Source organism: Alexandromys fortis, unplaced genomic scaffold, assembly GCF_014885135.2.
Source record: "Alexandromys fortis isolate MF-2015 unplaced genomic scaffold, M_Fortis_MF-2015_v1.1 scaffold_8_9099976_23576923, whole genome shotgun sequence".
In the NCBI taxonomy this organism is placed as follows: Eukaryota; Metazoa; Chordata; class Mammalia; order Rodentia; family Cricetidae; genus Alexandromys; species Alexandromys fortis.
This window is the reverse complement of record NW_026067899.1, coordinates 8,456,375-8,476,718: the sequence shown is the minus strand read 5'-3', so window position 1 is coordinate 8,476,718 and position 20,344 is coordinate 8,456,375. Positions and strand designations below refer to the sequence as shown.

The window sequence follows — 20,344 nt, the reverse complement described above, 5'->3', positions numbered from 1 at the left end:
TTTTAAGAGCCAACTGACATCTAGCAAGCATCTTTGACATTCCACAGCCCAGCAGTTTACCAAGATAAAACAGTTTGCATAGCCATTTACATCGCTACTACCATTTACATGTCCTTATTCTGAGCCTATGGTCGGCTCTGCTCCTGACTTTAAAAAGTCTGCCACAGAAAGGGAGCTTCATAACGCAAGCCCATGCTATACCAGCACGTTCCCTTTAAGGTTGTGGACTAGTAGGGCATGAAGTAGCAAGGCAGATAATGGAGCAGTGGGAGAGGAGGATCAAATTGCCTGGTACAATGGAGTCCATAATCTAAAATGTAAATCCAAATTAATATTAGAGAGAGAACACTCCCGCTGCCATCCGAACTGCCTGGCTGGCTTTCCCAGCCTCTAACTTGACAGTCTAGAGTTGTCCATCTCTCTAGGTTGGAAGCAACGGACGCCAAGTGCTCTACCAAAGCCGAAAGCGAGCGACAGGAGAGAACAAACGAACTTACTCTGTCCTTCAAATTTCCGTATGATGGTCCCCAGGAAGGTGTTTTGAGGTGCCACATGCCCCCTGCGAACAGGCATGTTGCCCGGGTCTTAGCCGAGCGCTCCGAGCTCGGAGTTCTCCCGGGATGTCTCCCGGGCTAGAGCCCAGGCCGGCGCGCAAGCCGCTCTTTGTGGCAGCGCATCTTCTTTGGAGAGCAGAAATCTCTTCCCATTAGCACCACTTCGAGACACCCGCGTTCCCCGCCGGAGTCCAATCCATCCCGCTCACCTTCTGGAGGGGGCCTCGCACCGGCCTGACGCGGGTGAGAGGCTTGGGGGCGGGGAGGGGAGGAGGCGGGGTGCGGGAGGCGGCGGGGGAGGGCCGAGGANGGGGGGGGGGGGGGGGGGGGGGGGGGGGGGGGGGGGGGGGGGGGGGGGGGGGGGGGGGGGGGGGGGGGGGGGGGGGGGGGGGGGGGGCGGGGAGTCACAAGGGCAATCGATCTGTTTCTCTTCTCCCAAACAGCGCCAATTTCCCAGTGCAAATGGGCTTAACCTGGCTGTTGCCCAGAGCCCCAAGGATTGCTGGTGGGCGGGTGTGGGGTGGGGTAGAAGACTTGTGCGCCTTTTGCAGGAAGGGGAAAAGGAAAAGAAAAGGAGGCAGGGTGGGGGTTGACGTTTCTGTCCCCGCCCTCTCCCCCTACACACACACACACACACACACACACACACACACACACACACACACACACAGCGTTATCCTGGGAGCTTGGGCGCCGCCACAGCTCGGGTTACTCAAGCGTGCCTTAAGCGGAAGGCAGCCAAGAAATCTCCAAAACTCAGTGATAACATAGCTACTCTGGGAAGGTGATCTCCACCGTCCCTAGCCATAGGGCTCCATCCTTAAGCGCCCTGCACCGAGGTAGTTAACACACCCTCAGCTGCAAAGAAAAGACAGGTGGGAAGCCAGCCCTTCAATGAGTGTATTAAAGCTCCGCTGGCGCTCAGGATGTTGAAGATCTAAGATGCGCCACCTAAGAGTGCAGGTGCAATTTCAGGGTCCAGATCCCCTGAGCACCTGAAGGGTGGGCCCTGAATGAAGCCCGGGCTATCCAGCTTGAACTAAGCTTCTGAAAGATTGAAGGCTGTCAGCACCCAGCACCGCTCAGCATGCCGGGTTTCCCCGAGGAAGTCCCTTAGGAGTTGAAACGTTTGGGGGGTGACTGGGTCTCCAGGGACTAGAGGTTGCCAGGAGGATGATAAGGGCAAAGATTGTGTAAACAAATGGTTCAAAACAAGGCAAGAGTTTGGAATGGTTGAGGCAGGGCTCCAGGGAGAAGGAACAAAAGGTGGGTGGGGCTAAGAGTTCACAGCCTTGAAGTGACCTCCCTTGCTACTTACCTTCTGAACATACTAGCCAATTTCTCTGTCTGTCTCCCCTTTTCTAAAGGAGCGCTTGCATAAGACAGGAAGAGATTCAAAGGGCAACATTGAGACCTCTTGATTCTTGTTTCTCAGAGTCTTCAAATGTGGGAATCTCCTGGTTTACACATACTTCAGTTCAAATCCTACCAAAGTCTTAAGGCAAGCTGTGCTTGGAAAAACATTTTTTAGAAGTTGTTCTTTCCACGTTTCTTTTTCTCCCCTCCTGCTTCTTTCCCTTTATTGATGCTGTCATCTTTAATAGCCATATCCAAACTCCTTTCTGTGTTTGCCACCATTTCATTCTACAGGAGACAGCATAGACAAATCTGTTGTTTCTATCATATTCTATGGACAATAAAGGTCCATAGACTTCCATCAGAACATGTAGCTGCTTGCTAGAAGGCCTCTGAAAGGTTAGGGTGCAGCCCATTGTCCTGCTTTGTCTGAGTCAATGAGGTTCTTATTTTGTTAGTTACAGCTCAGATCTGAAGAAAATAACGAGAGTGGAACTATGTGTCAAGAAGCAAGGTTAGTTTAGGAAGATATTTTGTAAGAAATGGTAGCCAAACATAACACTTTATATGTTTCATAAAACATACACACCCCCAAATCCAAATAAAAACAAGAACCCGTGAATTTTTTAATTATTTCATATGACAGTATTGAAAACAAATCAAAGGGAAGGCAGCATCTGAAAAAGTTGAATTGTCTAATTAACTAGCTTGATTGTCCCTGAATCTGTAGAATTGTCTCTCTTATGATATTGAGGATACACCCTTTCCCAATGCTTGGTTTATTTTATCTACTTTTACTTTGTAAGTAGATTATTCTGTCATTCTCTTCCTTAGCTGCAGCTGGGCCTGAAACAGGACTTCCACTTCCAGAGGCGAAATGTGTGGAGCTCTCCGTGGTGCTGACTTGGATTCTGCCGTTAGCGAATGGTTACTGAGGAAGGCAACCAATGGCAGTGGAATTTCAAACTCAGTCAAGTGGTTGTTAAGTCACATAGCCCGATCTTAGTCATCAAATGCCTAGAAAAACACACGTTACTATTTTTGACACATTTCTTAAACACCCTCTCTTTTTACTTATCTTTTTAACTAAATTCAAGTTCACATTTCTCCTCAAATCAAGGACTCCAGGGAAAGAAGACTAACCTACAAATTGTGCGGATTGTAAGTTTCCCATATAAAGTTTCATTGCCTATAAGGTTTCATGACACAATAATACAAGAGTAAGTTGTAACAAAGCAGCATGGTTCGCTAATAAATTTTGAATGACTTATTAACTCAGCAAATGAATGCCACTTTAAGGTAGTAAAATCCCCAGTATGTTTTGAAACACAAATGTTTCTCTACTAAAAAAAAAAAAAGAAAGAAAGAAAGAAAAAAGAATTCACATGCAGAAGTTCGCTGTGCAATGCTTCTGTTCATGACTGTGCCATTGACTTTCACGGGCTATTGAATTTGCAAACCCTGTAACTCTACTTTCTTCAAGAGAAAAAAAAATGGAATCCTCTTCACCAGATATTTCTCCTTAGCTACAATTCTCAAAATGGTATCTTTAGATTAGCTAATAAATACATTATAAATTTCCATATCCTGTGTAATATATAAGGTTTATATATTATATTACATGCAATGTAATATGTAAGATTATAGGTTTCACAATTTTCTAGCCATATTTAAATAAGATCAGTTCCATTCATGAGTCTATGCACAATCATATAACATTCCACAGCCTATGTATTGTAATTGGCTGATTTGAACAAAAGATTAAAGGCATTCTGTTTCTAAATTACCCCAGTGATTGTGTTCATGCATTATATATTGCCACAGTGGAGGCAAGTACATTAATCTATACTCACCCAATAATAGAATAAAACCAAAGGGTGACAACCAGGTCTTGCAGGCTGGAAAATTATCTACTTTCATCTCCATCTTTATAAATCTAACTTCAGACTTTTCTTAATAACAAACATTAGAAAAATTTTAAGCATCATGTAGGCAGAGGATGTTTGGTTCCCAGCTGCCCAGACTAAAATAATCACACGGAAACTGTATTAAGATATATTTTCCTGTCTTATTTCACAAATCAGTGGAACAATTCCTGATTTCCAGGTAGTGTGAATGGTAAGTAAAAGAGATATGCAAGTATTTAGCATAAAATCTGGTAGGTTGTGAATTATTTTTCTTATTGCTGACATATTAAGTTGACTATAGTAACAAGCTTGGTTCTGTGAGGACTGAGGTGCCTATCTCTTCTCTATCAGTTACGACCATGATCACAGACAACAACCTGTTCAAATGAGACAAAGATCCATCAATAACAGAAACAAGAAGTGATGATAACAGATATCACGAAATAACTGAACTTTATAGCATAAAAAACACCCCAAACATGAGAAAAATAGAAGATTGTAGCAATATTCCAGCTTAATATTTGGCTGCAGTCAGTAGTAAGTTGTTTACAATATGATTTTTTTCATTTAAGAAATAATTCAGTAGTCGAATAAAATTGAGAAACATTCTACATATCGCCTTTTTAAAGTCTGAACTATTTCACTCAATATTTGTAGACATTAAAATTGTTTTAGTTTGCCTATTAGTTCTTCTGTTGTTTACATTATTTGATAATAGTCCCTACTTTTAATTTGACTCCAGCCATTTTGAAAAATTTAACTAGGTAATGAATCTTGCTTTACAAATAAGTGCTCTATAGATATATTTTGAGGTGATAGAGCAGGATTTATTAAATTTGCCTTTTATATTGAATCAAGAATTCCAATTTATGTCTAACTTATTTTATAGCATGTTTGACTACTTCAGGAAAAATAATGGGGTGACTAGATGTTCTCTTTGTGGGAGAGATTGAGGAGCCTTTGGGGAAAACAGTGAACCAAAGTATAAGAGCTTAAAATTTGATTTAATCATGAATTTCATGATTTTAGGGGAAGTCATAAATGTTTCCGGATGTTATATGAAGGGTACATAAAGTAGTAAAGTAATTTAAATATTTTTCTATTATAGCTTTATACTGACATTATAGCATTTCCACACAGTTTTAGAACACCTTTATAGAAATCCAAAATATTTAAACATCAAAATAATTTTGAAGAATAATTGATATAAAATACAAAATGCACATATTAAAGGTGCAGCTAAATAGTTTTAAAGAATTTTTTTTCTTGTTTGTAATTAGAATATTTCTATTGTATTAGTTTTCATACAACATCCCAGAAGACCCATAGTTTTATTCATTTCTCCCCATATTCTACCCTTGCTCTACTGTCCCTCCTCATTCCCATTTGATCCTCATATTCCAATACACCTCCAGTCCATCCATAACTATCTATTCTATTTGCTGTTTCGAGGGGAGATCCAGCCTTTCCCCTCCCCATTTCCTTACCCTTTACCTAACCTCTGTGGTTCTCTGTGTTGTAGCTTGCTTAACAATGGCTTAAAAGCAAATATCCAAGGCTGGGCGGTGGTGGCACATGCCTTTAATCCCAGCACTTAGGTGGCAGAGGCAGAAGGATCTCTGTGAGTTCAAGACCAGCCTAGTCTACAAGAGCTAGTTCCAGGACAGGCTCCAAAACCACAGAGAAACCCTGTCTCAAAAAAAAAAAAAGCTAATATCCACATGTAAGTTAATATATACCATATTTATCTTTCTGGGTCTGGTTTACCTCACTCAGGAATTTTTTTTTTCATTTCTTTGTTTGCTTTTGTTTGTTTAGCTTCATACATTTACTTGTAAATTTCATGGCTTCTATTTTTTCAATGTCTGAGAAATATTAGATTATGTAAATGTAACACATTTTCTTTATCCATTCATCTGTTGACAGACATTTAGTTTTTTTTTCCAATTTGTGGCTATTATTAATGGAGCAGCAATAAGCATGGTTGAGATAACATCTCTGTACTAGGATGAAGTATCCTTAGGGTATATGCCCAAGAGAAGTATAGCTGGTAGATGGAACTGAGGATGACCATTTCCCATCTTTCTGAGGAATCTCCACAATGATTTCCTTAGAGGTTATACAAGTTTGTACTGTCACTATCAATGGAAGACTGTCACCCTTACTCCACATCCTCAACAGCATGGATTGTCATTTGTTTTATTGATCTTAGTCATTCAATTTGTTGCGAGATGTCATATTTACTGTTACAGTTTTTAACATTAAAATGAAAGAATTCATATTAAAACATATAAAGGGAAAAGGTGTGGGGGACGTTTATAAATAGCATAGATAGTCTTCCAGATATGTCTACTGAAATAGCTCACTCAAAAATTGGCTTAGTGTTCTTACAAATTATTTTACCAGATGAAGTGTAGTAAAAGAGCCACTTGTTTGTTTCCCAGCCACCTGGCAGCTCAGACCCAAAATAACCACACAGAAATGGTATTAATTAAAACACTGTTTGGCCTATTAGCTCTAGCTTCTTATTGGCTATCTCTCACATATTAATTTAACCCATCTTCATTAATCTGTGTATTGACACGAGGCTGTGGCTTCCCTAGTAAAGTTCCAGCGTCTGTCTCCAGCAGGGCTACAAGACTTCACTTTGACTCTGCCTCCTTTCTCCCAGCATTCAGTTTAGTTTTTCTAACCTAGCTCTGCTCTATCCTATCACAGGCCCAAAACAGCTTCTTTATTAACCAATGGTAATCACAGCATACAGAAGGGAATCCCAAATTACCTCGCCTTTTCTGTTTAAATGAAAAGGAAAGTTTTAATTTTAACATAGTAAAATTACATATACCAAAACAGTTGTCAAGTAAGAATTATAGTTACAATATTTAAATCTACTTTATCTTTTATCATAACTAAGAAAACTATAACTATCCATTCTTCAAATCCATCAAAGACTTCAGAAGGATATAATATTATCCAAGTAAACAGGAAGTGCATTGTAAGCAACTTCCAAACTCTAGAATTGCCAGAGACATCTCGTTGCCTGCCCAGTCATCCAAAGTTCTTCTGTAATGCTGGAGCAACAATATTCAGCCTACAGGCCCATAGTATCCACCAGACTTTTCCACAAAGCAGGAAATTTCAAAAGCTGGTCTGCCTACATTGGCAGTTTGTCAGTCACTTTCTTTTGTGTCTGCAGAATGTCTGGCAGACTCTTTGATGAAGCAGGAACCTCCAAAGAACATCTCACCTTTAGACAAGTTCAGCAGTTATTTCTCTGTGGGCCCTACATGTCCAGTTCATTCAGCATAACATCAATCAGTCCAGGCAAGAACAGTTTCTTGCCCAAATAGCTAGCAAACTCCGTAAGGAGCCTCTTCAAGGCCCATTATCTTCTTGATTGGAAGTAGATTGGTGCTGCCAGGAGCAGGTGTATCTCGTTGTCATGAAAAGTTACTAAAACATTTTAAATGCCATATTCTGTAGTCTTTGAAAGATCTGAAGAATATCTATTCATCTGAAATTTATCTCTGTACATCTAGAAAATCTAACATGACTAAAAGCTTGACTATTCTAGATGACTATTAACCTATATTTCTTATACATTGCATTTTAAGTGAGCTGCACAAACATAATACCTTAGTCAAGAGTAGAAATAAATATAATAAAATTGACCCTAAATTTGTATCAATTGACCAAGATCCATACCAATGCAAATCTCTATAGCAATGAAAACCTATAAAAAAACATACCACTTAACCTGATATTTAATGTTCAAGGCTTTAGAGTATAGGTATATAGCAGCTGTTACTGGGACTCCTCCTTTCAGATGCCAAATTGACAAAGAATGGACCAAGGCATTAGGCATACATAAAACCATTATTAGGAAGGATACACCAAGACCAAATCCCAATACCTTAGCAAAAGGCCATTGGGGAAAAATTTAGGGTTTGCTAAATCCAGTCATGTGGTCAGTTGTTTTTACTATTTCTAAGACTATTTAGAGTAAATTTTTCATGTGTGTGTGTGTGTGTGTGTGTGTGTGTGTGTGTGTGTGTAATGGTTTGTCAAAAAGTATGGAGTAGTTTCATTGCTAGAAATAGTTATCTTTAAAATATATATGCATACTGTACATGCATACTGAGGTCAGAAAACTACATAGGGTGCCATTATGACTCTCCTCCAGACTTTTTAAGGACAGGATCTCTCTTTCATCAAACCAAAATATCACTGGTTTGACTTGGTCTGCCAGTGCTCATCTGCGAGTTCAGGCATATATGTCTATGCTTTGCCGTTTTGCTTTTATGTGGATGTGAACTGTCTAAACCTAGGTCTGCTTGCATTCACATCAAGTATTCTTACTCACTGATATTTTTATCCCAAACCAAGAATAATTTTTAAAACAATGAGAAAAGCAAACTATTATCAATGCTTGTTGTATCTTCTAGTATAGAGTGACACTGTATAGTAGGGGCTTATTTTCTCTACACTTTTAAGTGGTCTCTGAAGGTGTTGATGGAGGCTATAAATAAAAGATTATAAATAAGTTTTATTCTTTCAGCCTGTACCTCATTCTCCATGCCCTCTGTATGATTTACTAAGAAGTTTCAAATTATCCTTTTCTCCTTTTAGACACAAATTCAGTATCTTGGCGACCATGTGTTATTTATTTCAGGATGCCTAATATTGTGCATGCCATCTGTCATATAGTGGTGGCCAATAGTGTTGTTATGAGAAAGAAGAAAGCAAAACATACAGGATGAACATATGAATGGACAGAGAGGAAAGAGAAGGGAAGGGCCAATGGAAGAAATGCAGTTGGAACAGGTGAGGCAGAGGAAGAAAATAGAAAAGGAATTAGTTGGAAAAAGAGAAATAAAAGTGGGTAGCAAGAGAGGAAGGAGCAAAGAAAAGAGTAAGGGGGAAGAGGAATGGGGAGGATAAAAGAAAAGCAAAAGAAAATAAAGAAGAAATAATGGAAAGAAAATAGATTTTTTTCACGTACCAGTATGAATTTCTAAGTACCACACTAGCCATTTTCCTATGTGGAGTGTTAAATAAAATTGATGTGTGCTTGATATTCTAACTGTGTTTATAAATGATTTACTACAAATAGCATCCATTTTGATGACAACATAAAGAATTATAAACATGCATGCAAAGTATCATGCTCATAGGCAGTGCAAAATCAATTTTATACTGAAATTAAGTTTAACTGTATACTCACAATTAACCAGCTTTCCTTGACTGTAAGTCAAAGATGGTCATACTTCAATTGGTCATATGAATGATACCATTAAAAGCCAGGGCTCATATATGCATTGTGGATGAGTTAATATTTGTTCTTACGGCCACTTCCTCTTTACAGTTTTCTGTGCTGGCTTTGAAGGGAACTTCTGCTCATAGAAAGAGGCAGGTGAGCACATGAGAACTCTTTCATCTGCGCTCAGTTTTGCAGCTGAGACGATTGCGATGGAGAGAAAATTTGCTTTAGGTCATAAAATGAGTTCAGTTCAGTTCACTTTGCAGCCTTGTAACTAATATGTGAGTCCCATTCTCTTCTGCACTGCTGAAACATACTCCTTCTCCCAAATCTGTTAAATTTCTAAATTTGATAGCTAATTTGAATGTTTCTTTTTAACAAACGCTGCGTATCTCAGCCATACTTCGCATCCAGGCACATTGCAGCAAAGCTCTGCAGCACTTTGGATCTTGAGATGCTTTCTGATCCTTTAACCTAATGTGGCCGTGTTCAATCTTTTCTAAGACAAATTTCCATTTCTCTGTCTCTAATTGATCCTAACTCAACATTCTATATCACCTTGAACAAAATGTAATTATGAACCTGTATCAGACTAATATTTCCTTTTCCAGCCTTCTGTGTTAAATTCCTTTGTCCAATGCTGTTAATATATTTTATGTGGTGAGTTTAACTAAATAACAAAAGTGCGGTGGCTGCCCTCTATTGAATTAGTCATTGACATTGTTAGCCTAGAATAGACTGACACTGGAAATGACTCTCATTTCATCCATACATTCTTCAAGTTATAGAAGATTTAATTTCTTACCACTTTTAATGCAAATTGTTATTTCACAGTTTTATATCACAGAGCAGCAAATAGCATGGGGTCATGTTCTTGCCCATTGGGTCCTCACTGTCATTTCTCATTTTATCAACTGTAATTTAAAGAATGAATTCAACTCAGAAACTCCTGTTCCAAATCTTTTCACTTTTGTTTTGTGGTATTTTTTTTCATGCATTCTCACAGATACAAGTTTTTTGCTTTAAGATACTACTTAAGTCATTTGTTAAAGAACGCACTTCATGGCCCATGGGATGTTTCAGTAGGTAAAGATCCTTGCCTCCTAGCCTGAGGAATTCAGCTCAATTCAGATGACCCACGTGGTAGAAGAAAGCCTTATTGTTGAGTTCCACACACAGGCTGTGGCATTCAGGCACTGCTCACCCCAACCCACAGCAAATAAGTGAATACTAAAAAGAAGGAAGAATGGATACCAAAAAATAATGTTTTAAGAGAAAAGGCCTTGGACGACATGCTACTTGCTTGGCATTTTCTGTTGTTTGTTTCAATAATAATCATTCCACTTAATTGTAGAAATTAGTATTTTCACAAAATACCCTGATTTAAGCAGAATTAAGCAATGGAACATTAGCTTTCCTTTGAGAGTTCACGTGCTCTCATTGACTGGAGCATTGAAACATTAACAAAGAGTGGAGGAAGAAAATTCTTTTCCTGCGTGTGATGGGAAGTGTACCCTGGTTGAAAGCAGCAGAAATCTCCTTATTACCGAACTTGACTCAGAAGCTGTCAGTCCTGACTCAGAAGCCTGCTCGTCTTCTGCTATAAAAGTCTTTATCATCAGTCATAACTCAGCCCAAACCTTTGCCACTGTGAGGTTCAGAGTTGTTTGATCTACAGCTTGCCACTTTTCTCAGGTTTGTTTCTTCCTGGTGACAAAATTACTCTATTCTATACAGGCTTCAGATAGCATGTCTGGTACAGGGAATCACCACAAAAGAAAAATGGAACCCATTTTAAAAATAAATAAAAATAAAAGAAAGAATGATATACTTGTTGAATCATCTGTCTTCATTTTTCTGTAAAACCAGGCAAGTCACCTTCACATCTCAGAACTTCCCAACAGCATTCCTCCCTGATATTAGATCAGAACTCTGCATTGTAGTCAACCTCAACTGTGAAGTTAATACATAGGTATTTTAGCACATTTTATATCATATTGGGAATTCTATGCTGAAGTTTTTGTCTCTGTCCAAGGTTCCACGAACATGTTTGCATGTATAACTAATGATGTATCTTCAATTCTCTACACTATCTTAAGCAATTTCCAGACAAAAAAAAATTCCTGACAGAAACATTTGTATACAACTTAGGGGCTCAACTAATATGAGATAACATCATAACCTGAGACCAAATAAGCAATTTCTTGGAGGACATTTTATATTCCTAATATCCTCCAAATCATGTTGCACGCCAATCTCTATCCCCAACAGGACTTTTAATTTTGTCTTTCTCCATTTTATCAGAAAGCTATAATGATTCTCTAACAAAACCCAGTGTAATAAATGAATCATCTGGTGATTTCTCATAAAGATACCCAGTTGAAATTACTGATAGCTTCACTGTTCCCTTAACTATCCCATGATCTAAATATGAATGTATATCTTCTATGATAGTCTAATCAGAAACATAATGATACATTTGCAGTAATCTAAAAGTCTAAATGTTTCAACCATTTGGAAATATTTATACACTTTCATTGTTAAACTGTGTGGTTTTAAGCATTGACTTTTTCAGTGAATACGGATACAACTAAAATTATAGGACATTGGCCTCTTCCTACAGAAAGTCTTAGGAAGAGTACAAATAGGTGATATATCACTGTAACTTCGGTTCATGTAGGTTAGAAATTTTACAAATCTATGTTATTTTAACACATAGGCTTCTTACATTTGCCTCTTTGCCTTTCTGATATGTTTAGAGGAATCATACCTCTTAACTACAGTACCTGGGAGAGAGTCATTCATAAAAGTATAGAAATTATTCAAGGGTCATATTTCTGCATTAAGACATTCGGCAGTCATTTATTTCAAAATATGAAGAAGGGTCTAAGTCACTGATTCATTATATCTTCTCAAGTGTGTGAAGAAAGTAGCCATTAAAATAGAGCAGTAATTGAAATGCATGCTCTATGTCAACTGACGTCTTAACATCTTTATAGTTAGGAACATACGTCTAAGACAAACACGTTCCTGCAGTTTCCATGACTGATCACTAAAATTCACTCTGCACTATCGGGTGTCCAAAGGGAAAAGATGGATGTGACATATTTTGATGGTTAATGATGTCAGCTTGCCAGGATCCTCTGGGTAAGCCTGTGGAAAACCATTGCCATTGGATTACCTGAAATGGGAAGACCCATACTTAACATGGTCAGTGTCACAGCCACATGTGTGGGTTAGTATTCATTGCCAGCTGACAAATTTCAGAATTTCCCCAGGCAGTGGGCCTCTGGGCTTTGGGGAATTGTTTCAGTTATGGTAACTAATATGGGGGTATCTCTACAACTGGGATGGCAGAGAGTATACATGGAGAGAGGAACTGAGAACTAGCATGAATTAATCTCTCTCTGCTTCCTGGTTGTGGATACAATGAGATCAGCTGTCTCAAGCTTCTGCAACCTTGTCTGCTATATGAGGGTGGACAGAGCCTTCAAGTGGGGAGACAGAATAACCTTTTTCTCTTTCTTGCTGCCTTCACCAGAATATTTTATTGCAGAAACAGGAAAATAAATTAGGGCAGTCCTAGTATATTTTTTTGTGTATGTATATGTGGCTTTGTATACAGCAAAAGTGAGATGGGCACGAGCATTTATTAATTTTTCCTTCTGCCTATGTACACAGTGTGGCCCACTACCTCCTCCTGCTTCTGCTATTGTACCGTTTCCACTATACTAGATTACCCTCAACTGTGAGCCAAAATAAACATGCCTTTATGTTGTACATTGTTATTTTGTGTCACAATATCGAGACTAGTAACTAAGACACACATTATATATATTTTAGTGTGCCTAATTTAAATTCAAGTGAAGCCATTACTAATCAGATACCAAACTCTATAATTAATATCTCACATATTGATTTGTCTCAGGAACACATACAGAAACCTTGAAAATATAAAATATGAAGCAGAAAATACTGGTCTAACATTGAAAAGAAAGTCCATGAAAAAATTATTTATATAACTTTCTTTTTTTACTGACATGGAGCAAAGTTCTTATAACTGGCCAGACATATTTTTTTCACAAACCATCAAATTCTTCAGTTATTTACAATCATTAAAATTGTAACTTATGATACGTTTTTAAAAAGAAGCAAGAACACATCATTATTGTGGCTAAAAAATAATATAAATATTGTCAATTGCAATGGAAAAAGTAGCCTCGGAAAATTTTTTCTTCGTCCCTCAGGAATTGATTGAATCCAGCATTTATTTGCCCATACAAAACAGTGGCCGCCCAAAAGCTCTCGTCTTCCTTTTCACCCTCTTTCTCTGGTGTTATTATCTCTCTCTTTTTCGCCCTAAAAACAAAAACAACCAAAACCGCAAATCCTCATACCACAGCGATTTTCAGTGGAATCATTTCTTCTTTAGGGAAAGCTGCTTTCTGCCTGTCCAGGTGCTCCAAAAAGCATTTGTGTCTTGAATTACAGGACTCCCCACCCTACCCCACACTGATCCACAACCAGATTAGCAACTTCTTTATATATTTCCTGCCACTGGAAGAGCAAACATACCGATTTGTACATACTGTACAATCAGAACAGCTGGGCTGCCTACCTGTGGGTAATTGATGGTGAATGTCTGTTTCCAAGATACAGTCTATTAAGAGTCATTCTACATCTTTAAGAACATGTTTGTTCTGTGTCTTGGACATTTTTGAACAAGAATAATCGACAGGCTTTTTCTTCGTCAAGAGGATTTAGTGAAATATCCAGTAAAGGTAGGGGTGGTGCATGACTTTAATCCCAGCCTCGGGAGGCAGAGATAGAGGCAGGCGGATCTCTGTGAGTTTGAGGCCAGCCTCGTCTACAGGATCTAGTTCCAGGACAGGCTCCAAAGCTACAGAAAAACCCTGCCTCGAAAACCAAAAAAGAGACAAATAAAAAAAAAAAAAAAAGGTTTGATTAAGCTTGATACTAGAGCTAAAAGATACCCTAATGAGTAGTGAGAGGCCCAGGGCCCATAGATTCAGTGAGTCCGTAGTCCTAGCACAGCCTCCTAGCATGCTGGCTACGGGTTCAAAGCCAGGGAAAGAAACACACTCTGAAAATGAAAGCAGAGCCATGGGAAGAGACACTTTGTCCCTGAAGCTACAGCCAGAGAAAAGACACTGTGGAATAAAACCAGGACCAAAACAACACACTAAGCTCCTACCAAAGATATTTGACATGGTCCAAAATTAGAGTCCAAAAGGAAAAACAAAAAAGAAGGAAAAAAAGAAAAAAACAAAAAAAACAAGGAAAGAAACACAATTTGGCCCCAGAATCAGAGTCATCTCTGTTCCCCCACTTCCTGACTCAAAACCAGCCAATACCAGAGCAGGGAAAATGGACAAATCACTGACCCCCTACAGGCCTGGACTTCCCCTAAGGCAGTGACTGGCATTTGGGAATTACCCTCATGTTTGGGAATTCCTTTACATCATAGGGATAGCCAATTCCAAGTCTGGAGGCTGGGACTTCCCTAGGTCTTTCCCTCTCTTTTTGCTGCTCAGGGTCTTTCCTGCCCTGTTCTTGTTGCTGCTGTTACTGCTGCTACTATTACCTCTATTGCAGTTGCTGCTCCTGCTGCTGCTGCTGCTGCTGCTGCTGCTGCTGCTGCTGCTGCTGCTGCTTCGGACAGAAGGACCATAGTGAACTCACAATAAAGACTCTTTGCTTTTGCATCAGATATGGTCTCGTGGTAATGTTTTGGGAGTCTGGACTTTGGGCATAACAAATATTAAAATAAGTGATTTGGAATGAGAACTAAATTATTGTACATCTGTCAGTTCACAGTAGAAAGACCACCCAGGGTTAAGCCCTTGATATTTTGTGGAAAGACCTAAAATATCTCAGGATAGTTTTAAAATTGAGCAATGTAATGATGAATTTTCAGGTCAAAAGATGTTCCTCAAAGAATCAAGGTATGGTACTAAGCTAAAAATTCACTAAAATTGGGAATATTCCACATATAGGCAGCTGCTGGTCTGGTCACTGAATCTTCTTTTCTGCTTGGCTTGTTGGAGAAACAGTTTCCTTTGCAGGTCAGCTTCTCTGAAAGGTAGTTTCAGGTTTTGTTATTTATGGGAGCAGTGAGGAGCCTGGTGTAACAGGTCAGTTTCAGGGACTTCCTGAAGCTATTTTGAGTTGTTTACTTCACTGCTTAAGGAGTTTCCACATAGGATGAGGATTTCATTCTCATAGGAAACTGTTACATGCCCACCAGAATTGAGTTTTGACAACACAGAGTTATGAAAGACTTGGTTTATGCCATTTTAAAGTCCTGTTAACTATGTTATAGACCCAAACTGCATATTGAATGAATGACATGTGTCATGTTGTGAAGTACGTTTTGTTGTACAGACAATAATCATCTGTCTTCACGGTGTGATGTTAGGTGTAATATTTATGCAGTGAGGTCCACTAAATAAATAGACTTAAATAGTCTCTTTATGTTTTATTTATCTTTTATTGATGCTAAAAATATTCAAATATCTTTTTTAAGCATTTTGATTTATGAAAGAACTGTTCTGACTGTGTTGTAATATTTTAGAATGCTTGGTTTGTCCCCATGTACAAATCCGTGCACACTTCCTCTCACCCATCTTCCTAGCCTCTACTGATCACCATTCTGCTAACTCTATGAATGCAGTCTTTTTATAGGCAACACATGCATTACATCATATTTGAGAACTTGTCTTTGCATGTCTGACTTCATTGCATTTTCTATGATACCCACACTTATCCATATTGCTGTAAACGGTATAATTTTATCTTTTTTATAGCTGAATAGTACTTACCTCATTCTTTATAAGTACTGCATTTTCTTTTTCACACATTTACTGGTGGATATTTTGCCTAATACCATACACTGGTGATTAGGATGCAATCAACAAGGTTCAGGGATCTTTTGAACTGCTTCATATTATTTTTCTTCCTTTTTATTTCTCTATTAATTGTACATCCTGGCTACAGCCTCCCCCACATCCTCCCTGGGAAGAAATAGTCAATGGTGGGATTTTTAAAATTATATAATACTTTAACTTTTATGAAAAAACTTCCATATTGCTTTCCACAGTTGAATGTTAATTTAATCTGTGTATCAGATGTCTTATCTCCATTCCTCTCCAGCAATTGTCAGTGTTTGATTATATATGTCTTACTTGGTTTGAGGTTATGTCAAATGTGGTCTCAACTTTCCTTTACCTACTGATTAGAGATATACATGTTTTTCATATGATTGGTGATTTCTTTGGGAAAATATCTATTCAAACAATTTGGCCATTTATTAACTGGATTATTTATTTTTATTGCTATTGAGCATTTTAGTTATATGTTGTGGATATTATTCTTTGGGGGAAACAAATGGCGCATAAACATTTTCTCCTATTCAATAGTTTCCTATGACCTTCCTTTTATTTATTATTTACTTTGCTGTGAACTCATTGAGTTTGAAGGTGGTAACAAAGTATACTGTAAAATTTAACCAATTCATTCACATTTTCTGAGTATTGTGATATGGTGATTTTTGGGGGGCTTCCATATTATGACTATGATAATGATGTTGTTTTACCTGAGGAGCTATAGGATTCTACTCAGAATTATTTTCTAGTTGGATCCCTAGTCAGGCAGTTCAAGCTGATGTAAGTATGATCTCACATAAGGGACAATTTTGTTTTGTATTTTGTTCTCCTTTTTTTTTTGCTTCTTTTCTTTTTGAAATTCATACTTTCTTTTCTTCAACAAGTGTCATGGCTTTTGCTTCTGGGCATTAAATGATTTCTATTGTAATTTTCCTACTGGAACTAGCCTTAAACCCTACACAGTATATTTTCTCCCAGAAATAAGTCAAATATCACTACATATTTTATTTCATATTAGCAGGGTTGGGGGCCTTATTTGCTGTGTCTCTGCCTCTGTTACACATTTAATTTTTTATTCATTTGGTCTGATTAATTGATATCATTAGTATGGTGTACCAAATGTCCTGTGAAATGTTCAAGTGGTTCAGGTCCCAATGCACTATAGTATGAAAGAGATTAAGAGAAACAACCTAACCTTTGCACAAGGTAATAAATTTAAACTTTAGCCATCACATGTGACTAGGAACTATTTATAGCTTTCATTCTCTACAGGGACAGAGGAGCATATTCTTGCCAAATCGCTGGCTGTGCAAACAACCTAAACTTGGTCAATCTACTCAAGCAAAGAAACTACACGTGGCACAATAGTTGTAGATTGGCACTTCCCAATTGTGAGCTTGGAGTTCACATGTAGTTTTGCTCAACTAAGCAGAAAATTGTAGTTCTATTTTAGCATGGCTAATGAGTGACTGAGAGAAAAAGACTATCAGAAGGGAAATATGTGGTGATAAAACCATCGGTTTTCATGATTGCCTTGTCAGCATCAGGCAGCTTAGCGGTTGTTATTTATTCATCCCCGGTAGAGAAAGTACGTATCCTTGTTATAGTTTGAAGCAGAGACTTCCAACTTTGCTGTGCATTTCAATCAACTCTGGAGCTCAACAAATAGTTCCAAGTGCTGGTCTATATGTCATCACAATGGCATTAGAAACTTCTAGAAATTGTTTTGGGATACCATGGGTTTTAATAATCATACAAGGTATCAAAAGCCATACATCATAATGAGTAGTTTAACTGAACACCTCACACTTGACGCTCAAAGAATATTATATTTTAGTATAAGAGGGGACAATTTTTACATGTTAATTTTGTGTTGAATAGCATATAACACAAAATAAAACAGTTCAAATACTTGTTTCATTCAGATAAGTGTCCCCCCCTTTCCCCAAAAGACTGCTTAAAGACCATGGGGATCATTTTCTTGGATGAAAATCATGCTAAATGAAAACATCACAGGTCTTTATTTATGCAATTATTATAATTACCCTTGTTCATATGGCTCTGAACATTCTAGACAGAAGGTTAAGGATCTTATATAATTATCCTGATCCAGCCCACTCCCACAATGTATATTTGACAGTTTTTGAACCTCAAGAAAACCACGAGTAGGCCAATATTTAAATAGAGCAAACTATAAAAAGCTTTATAGAACTAAAATTAACCGTAAAATAGCTGGAAGTAGACTATACATCATGTGTTGGGAGAACTAAAATAAGAATAGTATTAACAGGATGAAAATTTACTTTTCTCTCATGTATTAATGTCCCAAGGGAAGCAGTTTTGAAATTATATGTCATCTCTTTATCCCCCTTAGGAATCTGACTTCCAGTATTTTTACCCTCTGTTATTAATAAATTGTTTCACGATGGAGTTTACAATTTTAGCCATTGACTTCAAACTCCAGGCAGTAGGTGGGAAAAATGAAAGGACAGTCATACATTAATTAAAAATAAAAATGCTTGCAACTTGAGGCCTTTGTTTATGGACCTTTGTAAAAGCTGAGCACAGCGTTTCTTCCTCACTGGTCAACAGTAGTCAAATGTTTTTATTACCTATACTAAGCTTTAAGGGATGGTCAATATTGATTGTTAACTTGGGAGGATTTAAAATCACCTTGCTGACATGTCTGAGCGGGCCTATGAGAGAGTTTCCAGATTGGATTGATGGAGTTGGAAGGCCCACGTGGTATGTGGGCAGTGCCATTCTATAGCCTAGTAGCCTAGGATCCTGAGTTAAGTGAAATAGAGGAAAAGTGATGAGCATTAGAACTTGCCTGACGGTGTTTCCTCACCGAGGATGCAATGTGACCAGTCTCCTTGGTCTTCTGCCATCTGGACTTTCCTGCCTTGGGGGTCTATGTTTACAAATTCTGAGCCAAGGGTAAAGTCATCCTTCCTTAAGCTGTAGTCAGGAATCTTGTTATAGCAAGGAGAAAATAACTGTTGTACTAGGAATTAAACTACTTATTTATATCACAGTGTGCCACATTGATATCTATGCCGCTCATATTAAAAAGCAATAGTGACAGTAGATTGCCATTCACACTCCTCGTCATGAATTAAGAAATAACAATGTGTGATTATAATCATTTTTTTTGCCTCTTAAATGATTCTTTCAACTGAAAGGCATTTGTATATAACACTGCTGTGTTTATTTGCTTTGATGAGTCTGGTTGCAAACAATGTCCTGGAACACTGTAAAAGCTTCTGTTGTTTCCGTTCTCCCCTGCCAGAATATTTAGCATTGTCATTCTTAGATTTTAAACTATGAGGAATCTTCTAATACCTCATGAGGTGAGCCTTGAGATAGTAACAGATAGAAACTAATACATAGTACATATCTGAGGATAAACAATTATTTAGCACATGATATCAAAAGGTATATGCCTTTTATTTTGTTAAGACAGAGTCAAAGTGCAAAATAGTAAAATTGCACCAGGGAAATAATGGCAAAAACAAAATATGAAGATATTATTCAGTTTTTTTCTAACAAAAATATGCAATTCTGAAATAAGAATATATACGTGCATATAAATGATCAGCTTATCAGATTAAAAGACAAAATTCTTCAAGTCCAAAATATGTCATGCAACTATGAGAAATTGGCTGTATGTCATTTGATAAATAGTACCTGGACCTTTGACATGTGACCAAGAAATCACCCAGATTGACAGAGAGTATCTTGAGTTCCCTAAATAGAAGGTGGCAGATCCCTTCTGTAGGTGAGAGACAGCATTTCTTCATTCCTGACTGTTGTTACTCTGCAGACTTTTAGCACTGGTATGAAGTACTTCAAACTGAGAGACATAGCTCACTGCAGACATGTCATTGTAGAGTGTTCTGGCAAGAGCATAATCTCTCTGAAAGTAGAGATGATTCTTCCTGGCCTCTACTTAGCTCTTTATGGTCACCAGCAATCCTCATTGGATTAGAAATACACGCTCTCACTCCCTTCTCCTTTCTCTCTCTCTCTCTCTCTCTCTCTCTCTCTCTCTCTCTCTCTCTCATCTCACGGTGTAGCCCAGGCTTGCCTTAAATTCATCAAGCCCTGGGCATTAGCTTAGTACAGAACCACCATCACTTTTCCTCCTTTTCCAAGAATTTTAGTCATTGGACTAAGATCCAGTATGATCCAAAATAACCGTGCACTAATTTGAAAAATAAAATAAAGTTATTGCTTCCAAAGGTAGTCACATTCAAAATGACTGGATATTAAGCCCTTAGTGTAGCATTGAGGAGAAGACAATCCACCCCATAGCAGTTACCATGCAAGGACTTAGTCTCTATGGGTTTTTGAAACTAT

At 38.1% G+C, this 20,344-nt stretch overlaps 1 protein-coding gene across 3 annotated transcripts in view; it reads right to left on the bottom strand.

The window, feature by feature from the left end:
* The window catches only part of Kcnh7 (potassium voltage-gated channel subfamily H member 7), a 407,046-nt gene extending 406,473 nt beyond the window's left edge, over positions 1-573 (bottom strand). For all 3 annotated transcript variants that reach the window (XM_050123184.1, XM_050123194.1, XM_050123203.1), the window contains exon 1: positions 498-573. In XM_050123184.1, the coding sequence (XP_049979141.1) occupies positions 498-573 (76 nt within the window). The remainder of the gene's footprint in view (positions 1-497) is intronic.
* Positions 574-20,344: the final 19,771 nt, after the last annotated feature.